Genomic DNA, 17644 nt, shown 5'->3' with positions numbered 1-17644 from the left:
AATGAAGTATATCTGAGTTCTTAAATCATGCTATTTTTAACTTTTAAGGAACTTGGACTTTAAGGAATTTTTTTTTTACAATCCTTGTTTTAAAAAAAAAATCTTGCATTGCATTATGAATCTTGTAAAGAAATACACTTAACTTCTTTTTAGTCTCAGTTCAAATGTTCTGCAAAATACTTTACTCAATCTATTCTCAACTATTGGCTGGCACAGTTTGACACTTGGCTATCTGCTACTGGAAGAAGAGTTATTTTTCCTTAGTGATATGAAAGGAGAGAACTTGAAATTTATGCTTGTTGTTTGAGAGTCTATAAAAAAACCAACTTGGGTTTAAAACTTATTTTTTTCAGTTCCCCAGATGTTATCAATGATGGTGGACTTAGAAGAAGATGAAGATTGGGCAAATGCAGACGAGCTCGAAGGTGATGATTTCGACAGGTAATTGTGAAACTACTTGTTTCAGTATATTATCAAGACTGTATGGCTAAAGGCAGATTTTAAGTGCAGGATGCAAATGACCGCAGTGCATTACTTTTTTCTTTGCTTAAGTAACTTATCTAATGAGTTGATCATTGGCCACGAGCAGTATGTGTGGCTGTTCCCAGAAAGTCTGTATGTAGGTTATTTAGCTACTGTTCAGCAAGTAAGTATATTCTTTCAATATTCGTGTATTGCTGTAATTTACTTCCTTTTGTCTGCTGTTTTCACTATTTTAATTTCCCAACTTTTCTTTCTTCTGTCATTTATATGACAGTTCAGAAGTCAGTGCTTCATAACTCTTCCAAGTGGTCCCTGAAGTTATCTGGAACCAAAGCTGAAGGATGCTGACCTGTTTAATCTGCAGCCAATCTCTTTGTATTTTTCTGTATCTATGCCCTTGAAAAGGCGATGTTAAGGAAAAAAGCTGCCCACCTTTGAAAGGATGTCAGAATCCGTAATGGAATTGCTTGCTGAATTTCACCTAGCTCAGAAATATTATAATTTTGCTATCTTTTCAAGGGCATAGATACAGAAAAATACAATGTTAAGGAAAAAAACTGCCTACCTTTGAAAGGATGTCAGAATCCATAATGGAATTCCTTGCTGAATTTCACCTAACTCAGAAAAATTATAATATTGCTATTTTAAATCCCTTAGTATGGCTAGCAGTAGCTTATCGTGTTGTGTTCTAGGTAAGAAAGATCTGTCCAGTCTTTATGTGCTTTGTAGCTTGCTCCAGCTTCTTGCTAAAATGACACTGGTTTGTCTACAGCATCCTGTCATATCTGCTCGTGTCCAAATAGAGTTAGAACGAAGTAGAAGAAAGAAATACATGTAAGATATAACTATATCCTCACTTCTGCAAAGACATGGATGTTCGTTTACCAGTCTACATGCTGGTTTTGCCACATTTGGCATCTTATTCAAGAGTTAGATGTAATTAGTGTTTTGAAACTGCTTGTAACAGAACACTTTGAAATCTTCATAGGAAGAAGGGTAACAGAAGAGATGTTGATTTACCACTGAACTGAATAGTGACTTTGTCAAGGACTGGGGCTGAGCCAGCCACCAAATGCTGACAGATGCTCTCTGACAGATGCTCTCTAACACCTTTCCCTCTTCAAAGGGGAAGGGAAAAAAGGAAAAAGTCAGAGACTTATGGATTGGAAAAGAAAACTAAAATAGTTTTGGTAAACCAATAGTACTAATGAGGAAACAATGAAAATACTGAGTTACATACAAATATATACAAAACAATATCAAACCTGACTCCCCACTCCCTGCCCTGTCTCTCCTGATGCTGCAGAGCAGGTGGCACTGGGGAAGCCCCAGGCTCAGTGGCCGAGGGGAACTGGATACAGGAGGGGACCTCAGGATCAGGGTCAAAGACAGAAGAATGGATGGAGTCCTTCTTGGATGCCAGCCATTCAAGAAGAGGGCTTAACCCCTGTGATCCCTCAGCTTTATAATGAATATGATGTATATGGAATGGAATACTTTGTTGGTCAACTGTCCTGTCCATTCCTACCCAGAGGTGCAGCCTTTTCCTTCCTTGTAACCCCTTTTAATTCCTGGCATCCCCAAAGTGTTACATAAGATCCAGCAGTGACCTTGGTCACTACAGGAGCAAGTATAAGCAAGTGCCTTTCTGCATACCAATCCTTGGTAGTAAGTATAAATGTCAAGTGTTTTCACTTCTAGAAGCAGACACTGTCTGCAAAAACATGCAGCTAACTTGAGAAAGTGCTGTTTCTTAGAGGAGACTGAGCTGAAAAGTAAAATCACTGAGCAGAATTAGTTCTGATCCAGCTGAAACCAGGGCATATTTCTACTAGGTGTCAGGCATGTAAAGACACTTGCAAAATTGATGTGTAGGAATTTATGGAATAACCTGTTTAATCTCTGCTTGACTTGGAAAACTCTTTTTGTTCCCTTTGATTGTGCAATTGAAAGTAAGCTGTCCTTTATTTCCTCTCTCACATGGTAGACCAGACCCTTTTAATTTTTTCTTTCAGATACTTTCAGATTTTGTCATACAGGTAGAACTGTCAGACACCCCTGCATTCTGGGTTGTCAAGTTTTTTAATCTTTTCATTCAGCTTAATTGCGAGGGGAAGTAAGATATTAAAGTTCAAATGCTCATCCAGCCTTTCAGGGCATGGAAATTTATTCAGATGGCCTGCTTTTAGACAGCTTAGTAAGTATGCTGAATCATCCACTTGAGGCATGCCAATTTCTCTTCATTGTCAGCAGAGTAACTTTGTTCTTCTAAACATGTTAGTTGCCTCTTGATTTTAGAGTGACTTTTCCTTTTTTTTTTGTTGCAAGTTGCAAATAGAGTTGGCAAAGATCAGAAAACAAGTTGTGCTCGGCAACCTTAGCCCGAAGGAGAAAGGTAGCGCCTTTGACCCTCAAAATAAAGGGAGAGCTTGAGTTAGACACAGAACGCTGGGCATCAGCTGTCTCTGGCGCTTGTGTGTGTGTGTCGTCTTACCACGTGTTTCCCATCACTGAAGTTCGTCTTTGTGTGGAGTTGTTGATTAGCTGATGTATGTATTAACCTCTTCTGGTGCTCGAGTCTTTGTAGTTTCATGAGAAGATGGGAATTTCTGTGCAGTCCAAGAAGCAGGCTAATGGCCAACAGGCTGTAGCCTAGTTAGGGTGTGTTTGGATCTGACTAAGGGGGATGTGAGTCAGCCCACACAAAAGCAGCAGGGAATATTTTCGCATTTCCAGGTTTTTGTTGCTCTGACTTCAGAGAGCAGTGAAATTCTAAAGGAGGAAAAGGTTAATCCAGCTTCCTCTTTTCCTGGCGAAAGCTTTGCAGATGTTGCAGACAGCGTGTGTTCATTTTCCTAAGATAGGCTTATCTTTATTTCCTCAAACTGAATTATGAATTAATGGCGCAAGGAAAGAGCTCAAAGAATATAATACCAGACAAAAACTGCCATGAGCTTAGCAAGTTTGCACCAATCTAAACCTGTGTGCCTGTGCTCTGTGCTGCTGGTGATGTGTCTGTTTAGTTGAACATGAGTAGTCTGAGGAACAAGTACATGGTTGTCAGTGTCTGTGCAAACACCTTTGTTCACAGCATCTGAGTTTCTAGGCTGTTTATGGTTTGTAATGAGTCTTGGGGATATAGCCATAAAGGTTTGAAGACCTACATTTCTGTCCCAGCTGACTGATACTTAAGAGAAGAGGGAGCTTCATCCTTTGCTGAACTTTTCCAAGGGCTCAGCTTTGCTGAGCTTTTCCAAGGGCAGGGAGGTGTTTAGGATGGACTGTAGTAACAACCTTGACTGTAACAGTAAGTTTCTGTGTTCTGGAAACTTTCTTGCTTTTCTGTAGGGAATAATTCTATTGGGTGGAAGAATTGACTTTACACAGATAATACTTGGCTATTCTCAGTTCTTGAACTGACTGAGTCACAGATTCCTCACCTAGATGGGATGTTTTCTGCCTGAGTCATTGGCAAGAGAACATGCTACTAGAGTACTGCAGCCACGCAAGAAAAGTCTCTTGTGTGCCAAAGCTGGAGTTCTGCTGGCTCACCTCATTCATAGCAGGTCCAAAATCAGGGCCAAAAAGATGATGACCAAAATTATTGCTTAATTCATTGCAAGCTTAGTTTCGGCTTTCTAGGTATGTGCAATTATTGTGAAATTCAGTCTCTACCTTCAGTGCTAGTAAGGCCCAAGTTTCTTTGGTGCTAGACTTGATCAATGGGCTACAGGTAATAAATGTTTGAGTGGAGAGTAAATAATTATTTTGTGACTGATGCGGGTGCTTTTAGGTTTGGGTATACTTTTTTGACTTAATGGAGGCTTGTGTATTCAGATGGCAAATCTTTGAAGACTAGAACTGCAGGAAAGGGCATTTCTGTGTCCTTTTGGACTGTTTTATTCCAGCTGTCAAATCACTGATCTTTCTGTAACTGATCTTTAGCAATGCAGTTGCTGGAGAAAGCGCACTAGACAGAATGGCATGTGGCCTAGGAGGAAAACTGGTACTACCTGTGATTAAAGAAAACATTATGCAAATGCTTCAGAATCGTAAGTAACTGCATTTTCTTTTTTTTTCTTTTTTTTACAATTCTGTCCTTTCCAGAAACTTTGATACCTCTTAAATCTTCATACTTAGCTACTCGATATGTTATTGTACTTTTCCACTTTCAGTTTCTTCAGCAAAAACTGTAAATGCTGTGAACTTGGAAGTTTATACTTTTTGTTAGGCTATGATTTAGCAAACTTACGTACAGTAAACTACAGCATTTTTGTAGAACGTGGACAGCTAACAGAGATGTCAAAAACAAAACAGTACATTTTTTGAAACTCACGGTTTGTGAAATAAATATAGATAAGGGAAGACTTTTTTTTACTTTAGAATATTGTCTCTGGTTGTCTATACAGTGCCTCAGTACCTTAAATTTGTGTTTTGGTATGCTGATTTTAATATGTTTCATGACGTGGTTCCATGTATTCTTATCAGCTGCTTTGTATGCCTCTTTTCTTCTTAAAATACTTGTAATGCTTGCTGAGGCAATCATTCAAAAAAATATTGTGCGTTTTGTTGCACTTTCACTTGACCTGTGCTTTGAGCCTTCAAAGTTGAAGATGATGCAAAAGTTCTGGGTAATTTTTCCTACCTTCATATTTTAAAACCCAGTCCAAGAAAAACTGTTACCAAATTAGATATGGAACATAAAACTACTCAAGGTACCACTTGCAGAGTGTGAACACTTATAAAGGCTTTTGGAATTAAGTATTTTTGTAAATGAAGTTTTATTAAGGAAATGGATTAACCTGACTCTTCCAGTGTTAAGAGCTTCAAGGCGAGCAAATGCTTTTTGTAGTACCCGCAGAAAGCTGTGGGGACTAATGACTGAAAGACCTGACTCCTGTGAGGGAGAGGAATCATGCAGTTGATGCCTGAAAGCATTCTGTGATGTTTTCTTTCTGCTGGGTCAGAGCTTTCCATAACCATTTGTCCTCTTGGGAAAAGGGAAATGCAATGTATATTGTTTGGTTCAGAGGCTCTTACCGGGAGAGAGGTTGGGAGGGAAAATGAAGACATTTAGATTTAAACATCATCAGTACTCTCAGAAGTCAACCTTTCCCTTCTCCTGTCCCCGCTGTTTTTTGTACATATGTTTACTGAAATCATAACTTAAAACTTCTGGGTTTGGATTGGGTAGCCAGATGGTCCAAAGATGATTTTGCTTTATTTAGTAGCATCACTAATTTCCAGTCTGGAATGTATGCTAACAGTAGTGTAGTGAGAGTAGTAAGAGGAGTAGGCTTAACTAGGAACATCCAGCTAACTTAAACAGTGCAAAATAAACTCCTCCTTTACTGTACCTTCCCTCAAGATGGTATTTCACCTCATCCTGATCAAAGAGAAGTTTGGGTGTCAGGATTCCAGTGCTCTGAGCTATGGTGATCTTCATTCCAGGAGTTTAATACATTACCCAAAGTAATGAAATCTTGCATTACTTTGGGAAAGAGATTTTGTTACATGCTTTTCCCATAGGTTGTTTGTCATCCTGGTTTTCTTTTCTGTAATCCCTGTGGTTTCTAGCACAGAAAAAGATTCTATAAAAAAAAAAAGAAAATACAAGAAATGGGAGTTTCTAACATTTCCCTTGCCTAAAGAAAAAGGAAAAGGATGTGAAAGATCCATTTGAAGAATACACACTAGCTTGTGAATAAGGCTAGCAGGACCTGGAGACAGGGAAAGCCTTACATCCCTGAATGGAGTGTTAACTGTTCTTAAGCAGTCTTGAGGAGACCACTGCAAAGTTTAGCACTGATTATTTTTTTTTTTTTAAATTTGAATACAGTTTGATTCACTAGACCTTTTGCCCTCTTGAACTAAAGGGGAGAGTATAGACTGTTTTGATACCATTGAAAAAATAAAAATGGGGGAGAGGATGCTTTCCTGGTTAACTCATTCAATTAAAATGCAGTTCCCAGGTGTTGGTACCATGTACATACTTATATCAGCAGTTAAGAATCCTTTTTTCAAGGTCTGGATTTGGCCTGGATTAGTTATTCAAATTTTTGTGCATCTCTGGAAGTATGTATGAGGAAGAGTGGAAAGTATTTCACAAATCAGGTAGATGCATCAATTCCCCTTCCCTCTTCTATTCTTTACTCTTCTTCCTCTTCCTGCTCTCCGCCAAAAGGTAGCTTGTCTTTGTTGTGCTCTTTAGTTACCAAAATTAATAATTTGTTTTCATTTTTTATCCTTCTGTAGCTGACTGGAAATACAGGCATGCTGGCTTGATGGCTCTGTCAGCCATTGGAGAAGGTTGCCACCAGCAGATGGAGGGAATTTTAAATGAGATAGTTAATTTTGTTTTGCTATTCCTTCAGGATCCTGTGAGTATAATTCTGTTAAATATTTCAGAGTGTCTTTGTTTCTGCTGCAATGACTGCTTGTTAACTATTTGAGGAAATACTTTTTCAGCATCCAAGAGTAAGATACGCCGCTTGTAATGCTATCGGACAAATGGCAGCTGACTTTGCACCTGGTTTTCAAAAGAAATTTCATGAAAAGGCAAGTAGTAAAAAAGCAAAAAAAAAAATAATTCAGTGGTAAACTATGTCTCCTTTAGAAACTTGTTCTGAAAATAATCTTTTTTTTTTTTTTTTTCAGGTGATAGCAGCTCTTCTGCAGACCATGGAGGATCAAGGCAACCAGCGTGTTCAAGCCCATGCAGCTGCAGCACTCATAAACTTCACTGAAGATTGTCCCAAGTCACTGCTTATTCCATATTTGGATAATCTAGTGAAGCATCTTCATTCCACTATGGTGATAAAATTGCAAGAGGTACAATATACTGAACAAATTGTTTCATGGAAGGTAACCTTGTCACATGCAGAATAAGTAGAGCTGAACTAAGACCTCTGAAATAGACCAGTATACTTACCTGCTGATGCTAGTCTAGACTGACAAGAATGATGATACGTACAAGAGCAGATTTTGACATTTGGCATGCTTTTAAAGTAAAATATGTGCTTTAGAAATATAACACTTATATTCTTCCTCTTTCCAAGTTGATACAGAAAGGCACTAAGCTAGTTTTGGAGCAAGTTGTGACTTCAATTGCATCGGTTGCAGATACAGCAGAGGAGAAGTTTGTTCCCTACTATGATTTATTTATGCCCTCTTTAAAACACATTGTTGAGAATGCTGTTCAGAAGGAACTAAGACTTTTACGAGGAAAGACTATTGAATGCATCAGCCTAATTGGTCTTGCTGTTGGCAAAGAAAAGGTAAGCTTAGATCTTACCTGATGGTCTAAATATACTTCAAAATGCCTTTATTTTTTGTGTTACTAACATTAAATTAATATATTCACTTATTAAGCATATAGCTATGTTGTTGCTGATTCCTGTTTTCATTTCTGAGGTGACTGTCTTGCTGTCTAGATTCACAAAGTCACAGAATCTCATGAAAATAATGCAGCTTAAGTTATTCTTGTCACACTGAGCAACATTGAAAGGGACATTTTTTGCTTTGCTTGGATTTTTATTTTGCCTTAAGAGACATATGGGAGCATCTCATTTAGGCAATGTCAGAATGGCAGGTAAAATATATGTAGTTCAAAGGAAGCTTAGCATAGTTGTTGTATGCAGATGCCTGAAAAAGTTCAAGTGTGCTTGTAAATAGAATTGGAAGTATTTACTTGTCATGAGACTTGATGTATTTAGTAGGGTTGTTTCTGGTGTTGGATTTTTTGAGTTTTTTTTGTTGGTGCTGGTTTATTTGTTTTTCTTATAAATTGGTTAAAATGTGTCTCTGTAAAAGGGCCAAGAAACAACTGTGAAGGACTACATAAGAATCTAAGTGATGTTCTGATAGCAAGTTTGCGTTATTGTTTATGGCTTTTCGTTTTTTTGAGTGAAGAAAGCAGAAAGTCACATTTCAAATACTGATAGCCCCAGCAAAATTACCAGCCCTTTCCTTTGACTTAGAAACCTATAAACTTAACCATTCATGCAGCTAATTTTTAAACGGATTTTATTTTAAATGTACCAAATAAATTATTCTTGGAGGACTACTGGGAACAAGAGGAGAGAAAAGAGATTAGGTGTAACAACATTGGGGCATCTGCTGTGACCTAAAATGTTACTAGCTCATGAATAAGTAGCTCATGCTGCCAGCTTTTGTCTCAGGTCTGTAAAGGAGTCAAAATAGCAAGAAAGGTATCTTGGGAAGTTAGAATTGTCAGATTTTTTTTATTAGTATTTATTAATATAGTGGTTTATTTAAACAGTCCTCTCCTTTCACATGTATGAACAGAGATAGAGTGAAGCTTCAAGATGAGAATGGTGTGGTGATGCTTCCAGGAAAAGAACTTGCTTTCATTTTTATCCCCATTTCGGTCTATTTCCAGCTTTAGCTTTTGTCTTGATAGCATGTTGGACTTAAATGCTCTCTGAAATTGTTTGGTGTTAAGTCTCTGAAAAGTACCCTTTTAATTTGCCTTTAAAAACATGCAGTTGTTTCCTATATCTAGTTTATGCAGGATGCATCAGATGTAATGCAGCTTTTATTGAAGACACAAACAGACTTCAGTGATCTAGAAGATGATGATCCACAGGTATGTTCCAATTCTGTGTCTTTATAGCACATAGCTCATTGGTTGGTGTTAAAAATGTTCTTTATACATGTGATGTTTCTGCCACCTCCCCTTGCTGTGTGATTACACCTTCAGACTAATTGTTCAGCACCTCTTTGAAAAACTGAGATTGGTTGCCCTGAGATGGCCTCAGAATCTTTCACAAAACCATGTTTAGGGAATGAGTTGCTGAAGAAATTTCAGCACGTCGATGATAGGTTCATATCTGTTAGTAACTACTTTGTTTAGCAACGTATGACCTGTTCCCTTGCCGTCACCTTCTTATAAATAGTTCGGTAAGACTTGTTAGACAGCTGTTCTAATGAGTGGAGAGCTATTTTGACTTGTGAATCTGAAAACAAATGCTCCTCTGAAAACAGCACTGCACTCTTTTTTATTCTATTTGCTATTTTCAGGAATGTGTCTTAGTAGTATCATTTAATTCAGGTCATTATTCATTTTTGAAAGAAATTTACTTTTCAAGACAGTCGTGATTGCGTTACAAGTACGTCTTATACATGTAAAAATGGGACAGTATAGCAACTTTAATCAGAGGTACTGTCAACGTCTTGTTTCATATAAAGACTTGAGACAGATCTTTTTTAAGATGTATTTTTATATGGCTTGCATATTGGATGAGTTCTTCTCTTTGAAATAAGTCTTATGCACTGCTGACATGTTCTTTTAAGAAGTCCTATTGTGTAATGTTCTTTATGCTTTTCTTTTAAGTATGCATTAAAGTAAAATGTGGGACATGAAAATTCTGACTCTCTTATCTTCTCTTATAGATTTCTTATATGATCTCAGCGTGGGCCAGAATGTGTAAAATTCTTGGAAAGGAATTCCAGCAGTACCTTCCTGTTGTCATGGGGCCTTTGATGAAGACTGCATCCATTAAACCTGAAGTAGCTCTTTTAGACAGTAAGTTTAAGATAATGTTTTGCATGGAAAAAATACTGAAATAAATTACTCTTTTGCACTTACACATTTATTTTTCCCCCCCTCTGTATAACAGCACAAGATATGGAGAATATGAGTGATGATGATGGTTGGGAATTTGTAAACCTAGGAGATCAGCAAAGTTTTGGAATTAAAACTGCAGGCCTTGAAGAAAAAGCAACTGCATGCCAAATGCTGGTGAGTAATAGGACACGTTTTGGTGCTCTGTATATTGATGGACAGTTGATTCTGAAGCCAAAATCTGTAACCAAAATACGTGATGAAAATATACTTTCTGAAGATGAGCCAACAGTGTGCCCAGGTGGCCAAGAAGGCCGGTTGCATCCTGCCCTGGACCAGAAATAGCGTGGCCAGCAGGACTGATGAAGTGTCTCTACAGTACATATACAGACACATGCTCTCCCACCGCCAGCTCCCGTAGCAATCACCACTAATGCTGGCACTGGGGGAGGCCCAGCCTCAGCTGCAGGTGTGAATGGGACACAGGAGCTGGATTTGGGAATGAGGGCAGAAGAATGGCTGGAGCCCTCCTCGGACTAAAGATCTGAGGTCACCTCTGTGATGTATCGAATCTGTACTGAATACAACGTAGACGGAATGGAATAATTGGGTCCGTCTGGGTCACCTGTCCTGTCCCTTCCTCCCTGGAGGCGCAATGTCTTAAATTTACTTCACTTCCTTTCAGCCTATTTGCCTGCAACGTTTTAGATAAGATTTAGCAGTGGTTACTGTAGGAGAAAATATAAACAAGAGCCTTTCTGCATGCCAATTTCTGGTAGTAACCACTTCTAGCAGCAGACACTGTCTGCAAAGACATGCTAATAACTTCAGAAAGTGCAGCCTCTTAGAAAAGACTCAGCTGAAAAGTAAAATCACTGAGCAGAACTGGCTCTGTTGCTGAAACTGGGACAGTGGCTTACTTGATTCAAAATAGTTTCTTTAGTTTGGAGCTTCAGTTTTTAAGATGAACACATAGTTTTCCTTTTAAGGAATCGGAGATTTGCATATCTTGCAAATATGGATGTTTCTGAACGTGCTTTTTAAAATGCACACATGTACTTAGAGTAGGAACTTACGCTGCTATCAGGATTTCTTAAAATATGACAGTGCAGGGAATAGGTAAGTGGATTATTTCATGTTTTTTAAAGTAAATTAAACTTCTAACCATCTTTCTTGCCTTTACCTAGCTGAAAAATACTAGGAACGGTATTTTGCCTCAAAAGTGATGTTTTCATGCTTTGTGTTTCAGGTTTGCTATGCAAAAGAGCTAAAAGAAGGATTTGTGGAGTACACAGAGCAAGTTGTAAAGCTGATGGTTCCTTTGTTGAAGTTCTACTTTCATGATGATATCCTGTTAATGAATTCTACTGTGAAAATAGAAACTTAGTTTGGAAGGATCCAAGTTTTGCTTACTGTTTTCCTAAATGAATAGAAGTGTTAGTGTTAAAATACTGTGTGGCTTTGTAGCAGAAGTTGTTACTGAGAATGTTGTGTTACACACTATTTTAGGCAACATGTCCTACTTTTTCCCCTAGTTTCTTTTCTTAAATGAGCATGTCTCTAATGTCAAAAGCAAACAGTAGAGAAAGTGATATTTGTACCAACAAAGTGAAGGAGAACTTGGAAAGCTTTTCTGTCATGGTCTGAAACAGGCTTAGAAAAAACTTTTGAAGAGCAAACACTTGAATTTTCCTGTGATCTTAATCTGGATCTAATTAGGAAATCAAATGTACTTCACTGTAATTAAAAAAAATCAATTTCAGGCTAGAAACTAGAAAACTAATAATTTCATAATGGTGGTGGGTGCTTAAATTCTAAACATTTCACGTTGGCTTTAATAGTTTATTTCCTTAATAATGCAACGTGTTCGAGTGGCGGCAGCGGAGTCAATGCCCCTCCTTCTCGAATGTGCTAGAGTTCGCGGGCCAGAGTACCTCACGCAGATGTGGCACTTCATGTGTGATGCGCTCATCAAAGCCATTGGGACAGAACCAGATTCAGATGTTCTCTCAGAAATAATGCATTCTTTTGCAAAGGTAACTTCCTTCTTTCCAAATTTTGTGGTGCTGCAGCTCATAGCTTTTTATGGTAAGAAGGGACGTGTGTTTGTTCGCAGAAATTACTTGAAGAAATTCCAGGCTTCTGTGTGAATTTTGGTTTGACTATAGACGTTGTTATAGCTGATTGAAAAACTTAGTTTTACTTTTTGTGCAAGAACCAAAATATGGAAGTATTCATTTAATTGCCAGATTTGTACAGTGGTGCTATGCCTTACTTACATAATCTAAACATTGTTTACAGTGTGAATGTTCTATTAATGTTAGTTCTGCTAGTGGTGACTTAAAGCAGAGCATGTATTAATATTCTCTGTGTGCTTCGATTTCATTAAGACTACTCATTTAACTTAAAGCTGAAAAACTGATTGTGTTATTTCACTAGTGCATTGAGGTCATGGGAGATGGATGCCTTAACAACGAACACTTTGAAGAACTTGGAGGAATACTGAAAGGAAAACTAGAAGAGCACTTTAAAAATCAAGAATTAAGACAGGGTAAGTTAACGCAAATTCCTATTAACATGTGATAATGGCTGTTCTTTAAAGCAGAATTCCTAACTTCTGGACATGAGAAAAAAGCTTAGTTCAGATTTCTTCAATCTGCATATTCATCTAAGGTAACAGGGCTTTGAAACAGAATCCATGAGTTGTATTTGTAAGCTCTGGGAGCATGAAGATGGCATCTTTTGCAGAAAATCAAGTCGATGGACAGATTTATTTGAAGGCAGTGCACATGTCTGGTGGTGTTATTTCTGTGGATTTTTTCGATCTGTAGTCTTTGCAGTTTTCTTATGGTAGCTTCTTCTCTGTACTTTTTGTCCTTGTGGACAAGCTGATATGTTTATTTTATGTGCTTTTGCACATTCTTAAACTGAGCTGTCTCATTACACTTCTTGTTTTTCTGTGAAAGCTCTTCGAAGCTTCTTAAAGATAGTAAATTCCTGCTGCATCTTCAGTTACTGCTTTCTATTTTCTGAATCTTTGTGTATCATTTCCCTTTTTTTACAGACCTCTTACTCATTTGTAGAAATATAATGGTTTAAAATTTGTTTTTAAATTTAGTGAAAAGACAAGATGAAGACTATGATGAACAAGTTGAAGAGTCATTACAAGATGAAGTAAGTTTTTCTGGGGAGTTTTTCCACTCATAAAGCACCAGGATGGAAATACATTACACGGATATGCTGTGCTACTCAGTTACAGCATAGTGCATCCTCAGAATTATTTCTTCCTGGAACACTATTTTGTTACTGCATTCCTTCAAAACTTCCAGTAAAAAATGGGTCATGCTACATGTGTGAATTAGAAAATATGAAAGGTTTCCTTGTCCAGTAGACTAAAGGAAGAAGTTAGGGGGCCGGTTAGCTCACTCAGTTAGAGCGTGGTGCTGATAACACCAAGGTCGTGCGTTCAATTCCTGTTCAGTCCCCATGTGTTGCCTGATCTAGTTGAGAGGCGTCCCTGCCCATGACAGGGAGGTTGGATTAAATGATCTCTAAGGTCTCTTCCAGCCTAGGCCATTCTGTGATTCATTCTATGATTCTAAGTTCAGCATATAGCTCTTAATTTTCTTCATCCTCTTGACAATTTTTAGATTACTTTTCATCTGCTGTCAAATGCTCTATCAGCGATAATCTAAGGCCTAGCCCTGCTGACTTGTGTTTTCTTTGTGTCTCGTTACCTGGGTAACTCCTAACCTTGACCATAACTTTGGTATGTAGACCTCTGTTGTGTCAGGTCAGGAGCCTGTCTCAAAAAGAACGGACCTGAAATGGTATTGGAGGACTGACGTTGGCAGAGTGAAGAGCTAACATCGTACGTTTGCTGAAGAGAGAATATAAAAGTGATTATTTACCTGTGAAGATACCAAACTAGGTTTTTAGTTTTAAGTGGAGGTGATTATAGAAGAGATATGAAAGTTCTCTTAGATGATTATTGATGTGGAGAGAGTAATAATAAGTCATTGCTGCTTATAACATGAGACATAAAGATACTGAGTAAACTGAAGAACTAGGAAACTTTTTGCCATGTGATGTAGGTGCGGAATTTGTGAAGGCAAATTGTGAAGTTTGCTTAATTTGCTTACATGAGTTTAACTTGTGTGCAGACTCCGAAATATGTCTTAACAGATCAGTGCCCATTTGCAAATACTTTCTTAAATAACACTGCAGTTCTTGAGCCCTTTTCCTTTGTGAGCATTAGGCTAGCATTCAAAATTTCTGGTGCCTACATACTGCTTGGCATCAAAAAATAATAAAACTCAAGTTCTGAGCCAAGAGCCTTTCTGGATTTTTCTCCCTTTCTTATTGGCAGTATTTACTGATTGTTCTTGTAGACAGTGAGTTAGGCAATTTGATTTCTTTTCTTATGTGTCACTTTACTGATAATGAGAGAAAATGCTAGCAAGCAGCAGTTTAAGAAAAGCTGAATCTGTAGTCTGCAACAGAGTTGCAAGGCATTTTTAAAAATGCTTTCATTCATATTTGACCTTGCTGATTCTTTTTAAAGATTGCACGGGTGACTTGTCTTCATTACCTTGTGAAAGTAGGAGTGGGACCAGAATGTCACTTGCCATATGGACAGTTAACATGGTAACGAGTAACATTTGGATACACACCTTTGGTCCCAGAATATCTTGATGCAGCCCTTACTTCAAAGTTCCAGAATGATAAGCGAGTACAGAAATCATTAAAGATACTCAAACAGTAGTTTTGGTAAGATGCCCAGATAGAGCCTAAGTTCAGGCAATAACTAAACTGCTGATTTTGATAGGGGGTAGGGGAAGACATTCACCAAGTGTTAACACTCTCTCGCCTGAGGATCTGTTATCATCTATTAGTAAATTGGCAGTACCAGGCCAGGTGGATCTTGTGGTGTGCTGCAGCAGTTCTCTACCTCTATTCTCATTGGTGTGTGTTTTTCAGAGTTACTGTGTGAATTCTGCCTTGACGAAGCAGAAGTTGTCAAACTAGGGAGGAAGCTGCTTGTTGCATGGGAAATACTTAATAGTTTCTCACCAGGGACCAGAAACTAGCTGTATTCTGTTTTCGCTGCCTGTTAAAAGTCTAAATTGATTAAAGGAACTGTACTGAGCACAACAGAACTTGCTTTAAAACATAATTCAAGATTTTTTCCAATACAAGTGTGTCAGGGGAAGAATCCTCACTTGCATGAATCGATAGCTGAAGCCAAGCTAAGGATCTTTGCTTCAGCATCTTGATGTGCTAATTGGACAAGGGGAAAAATTAAGCGATAAGAGGAGGGGATTATTATTCCTTATATTTTTGACACAATCTTCTGTTACAAAAGCAGTTACTGATTTCCTTTTTCAGTAACAACTTATTACAGTATGTATAAAGTACAGAGGAGGAAAGCAGCCTTCTGTTTTCTGTAAAGGGAATCCATTGAAGCAGTAAATTGAAGCATAAGACAGTGTTTGTCTTGAATTTTTTTTTTTCTGTCCCTGAAAAAAACCTTCAAGTTATAGGTAACTCAGTACTAGCAATTGACTTACATTTTTAAGGGTAGAGATGAGAACCTTGTGAACTAGCAACCAGTCAGTCTCACTCTGTGTCCAGCAGGACACAGCTATGCAAGCTATGTCAGGACACGTGGAGGACACGTGGAAGATGAGAAGGTGATTAGAAGCAGCCAATAGGGCTTCACAAAGGGCAACTCATGCCTGACTAATCTGATGGCTTCTAGGATGGGGTGACTGTGTTGATGGATTAAGGAAGAGCTATGGGTGTAATCTGTCTTGACTTCTGTAAGGCCTTTGACATGGTCCCACACAACACCCTTCTTTACCTTGGAGAGATAGGGATTTGACTGATGGGCTATTTGGTGGGTAAGGAAGTGACTGGATGACCATGTTGGCATTCAGTGGCTCCATTTCTAAACTGAGATCAGTAACAAAGGGTGTCTCTCCAGGATCTGTGTCGGGTACTGTTTAATATGTTTATTAGCAACATAGGTAATTGGATTGAGTGCACCCTCGGCAAGTTTGCAGATGACGCCACGCTGAGTGGTGCAGTTAATGCATTGGAGAGAAGGGATGGCACCCAGAGAGACCTTGACAGGTGTAACACGTGGTCCCATGCAAACCTCATGAAGTTCAACAAGGCCAAGTGCAAGGTTCTGCACCTGGGTCAGGGCAATCCTCGGTATCAGTACAGAGTGGGTGATTAATAGATTGAGAGCAGTCCTGTGGAGAAGGACTTGGGGATACTGGTGAATGGAGAAATTGCACGTGAGCTGACAATGTGCACTTGCAGCCCAGAAAGCCAATTGCATCCCGGGCTGCATCAAGAGAAGCGTGGTCAGCAGGTCGAGGGAGATGATCCTGCCACTCTGCTGTCGTGAGATGCCACTTAAGCATCCAGCTCTGGGGTCCCCAGTACATGCAAGCCATGGACCTGCTGGAGTGGGTCCAGAGGAGGGACACAAAAATAGTCAGCGGAAACCTCTTCTATGAAGAAAGGCTGAGAGTGTTGGGGTTGTTCAGCCTGCAGAAAAGGAGGCTCTGGGGAGACTTTTATTGCAGCCTTCCAATATATAAAGAGGGCTGACATGAAAGGTGTAGAGAAAACCCTTACCACAGCTTGTAGTGACAGAAAAAGGGGCAGCAATTTTAAGCTAAAAGAAGGTATATTTAGATTGAATGTAAGGAGGACATTTTTTACAACGAGGGTTGTGAGACACTGGAACAGGTTACCTAGAGAACTTATGCCCCATCACTGGCAATATTCCAGGCCAGTTTGGATGGGGCTTTAGGCAACCTGGTCTAGTGGCCTATGACAATGGAAGTTGGAGATGATCTTTCAAGGTCCCTTCAAACCCAGCCTAGTCTATGACTGTATCATTCCATGATTAGACCTAGAATTGAAAAATAGTGAACTTAAAAGATCGGTATTACAAAACCAAATCATTACACAAATTTATTCCGTTAATTGAGACCTTAGCATTTCATTTGACTTCTGCTATTTGAAAGATTATTAGTTTTGATGTAAGTTGTATCCTTTTCCTATCAGGATGACAGTGACGTTTATATTTTGACTAAAGTATCGGACATTTTGCACTCAATATTCAGCAGTTACAAGGAGAAGGTACTGCCGTGGTTTGAAAGGCTACTTCCATTAATTGTCAACTTAATTGTAAGTACCTTGTTTTCTTCTAACTTGACTTGATTATTTTTTTCCGATGTGTTAATAGACCTTCCGTGATAGAGTCTTAAGAGAAGTTGGTAGCTAGAATGTAGCAGTTACTGTTTAATGAAATGGAGACAGTTGAAGGTTTATTCTGGATCATGTAGGAAATTGTTACCCTGTGCTTTTGGAACAGCTGCACTGCTGTGCTACTTCTGATTTCTGTGTTGCAAGAGCTGGGGTCATTGACATATGCAACTATTTTGAGAAATTTAATTTGCCTAGGAGTGCCCTATACCTTCTAAAATGGATTTCAAGAAGAGGGCCAGAAATATTTTAGATTATTGAGAAAAATTGAGACTGAAGTAGGTAGAG

The 17644-nt window shown here is 38.6% G+C and overlaps 1 protein-coding gene across 1 annotated transcript in view; it reads left to right on the top strand.

The window, feature by feature from the left end:
- IPO5 (importin 5) overlaps window positions 1–17278 on the top strand; it is a gene marked incomplete at its 3' end in the record, with an annotated part of 31013 nt that extends 13735 nt beyond the window's left edge. Inside the window, exons 8-21 of the mRNA XM_009878309.1 lie at window positions 354–441; window positions 4429–4535; window positions 6739–6863; window positions 6952–7041; window positions 7141–7314; window positions 7542–7760; window positions 9008–9091; window positions 9898–10030; window positions 10125–10246; window positions 11319–11415; window positions 11933–12105; window positions 12509–12620; window positions 13188–13243; window positions 17156–17278. Of these exons, the coding sequence (XP_009876611.1) occupies window positions 354–441; window positions 4429–4535; window positions 6739–6863; window positions 6952–7041; window positions 7141–7314; window positions 7542–7760; window positions 9008–9091; window positions 9898–10030; window positions 10125–10246; window positions 11319–11415; window positions 11933–12105; window positions 12509–12620; window positions 13188–13243; window positions 17156–17278 (1703 nt within the window). The remainder of the gene's footprint in view (window positions 1–353; window positions 442–4428; window positions 4536–6738; window positions 6864–6951; window positions 7042–7140; window positions 7315–7541; window positions 7761–9007; window positions 9092–9897; window positions 10031–10124; window positions 10247–11318; window positions 11416–11932; window positions 12106–12508; window positions 12621–13187; window positions 13244–17155) is intronic.
- Window positions 17279–17644: the final 366 nt, after the last annotated feature.

The sequence above is a fragment of the Apaloderma vittatum genome, unplaced genomic scaffold (assembly GCF_000703405.1).
Source record: "Apaloderma vittatum isolate BGI_N311 unplaced genomic scaffold, ASM70340v1 scaffold1441, whole genome shotgun sequence".
Lineage (NCBI taxonomy): Eukaryota > Metazoa > Chordata > Aves > Trogoniformes > Trogonidae > Apaloderma > Apaloderma vittatum.
This window is presented reverse-complemented; position numbering and strand designations above follow the sequence as displayed.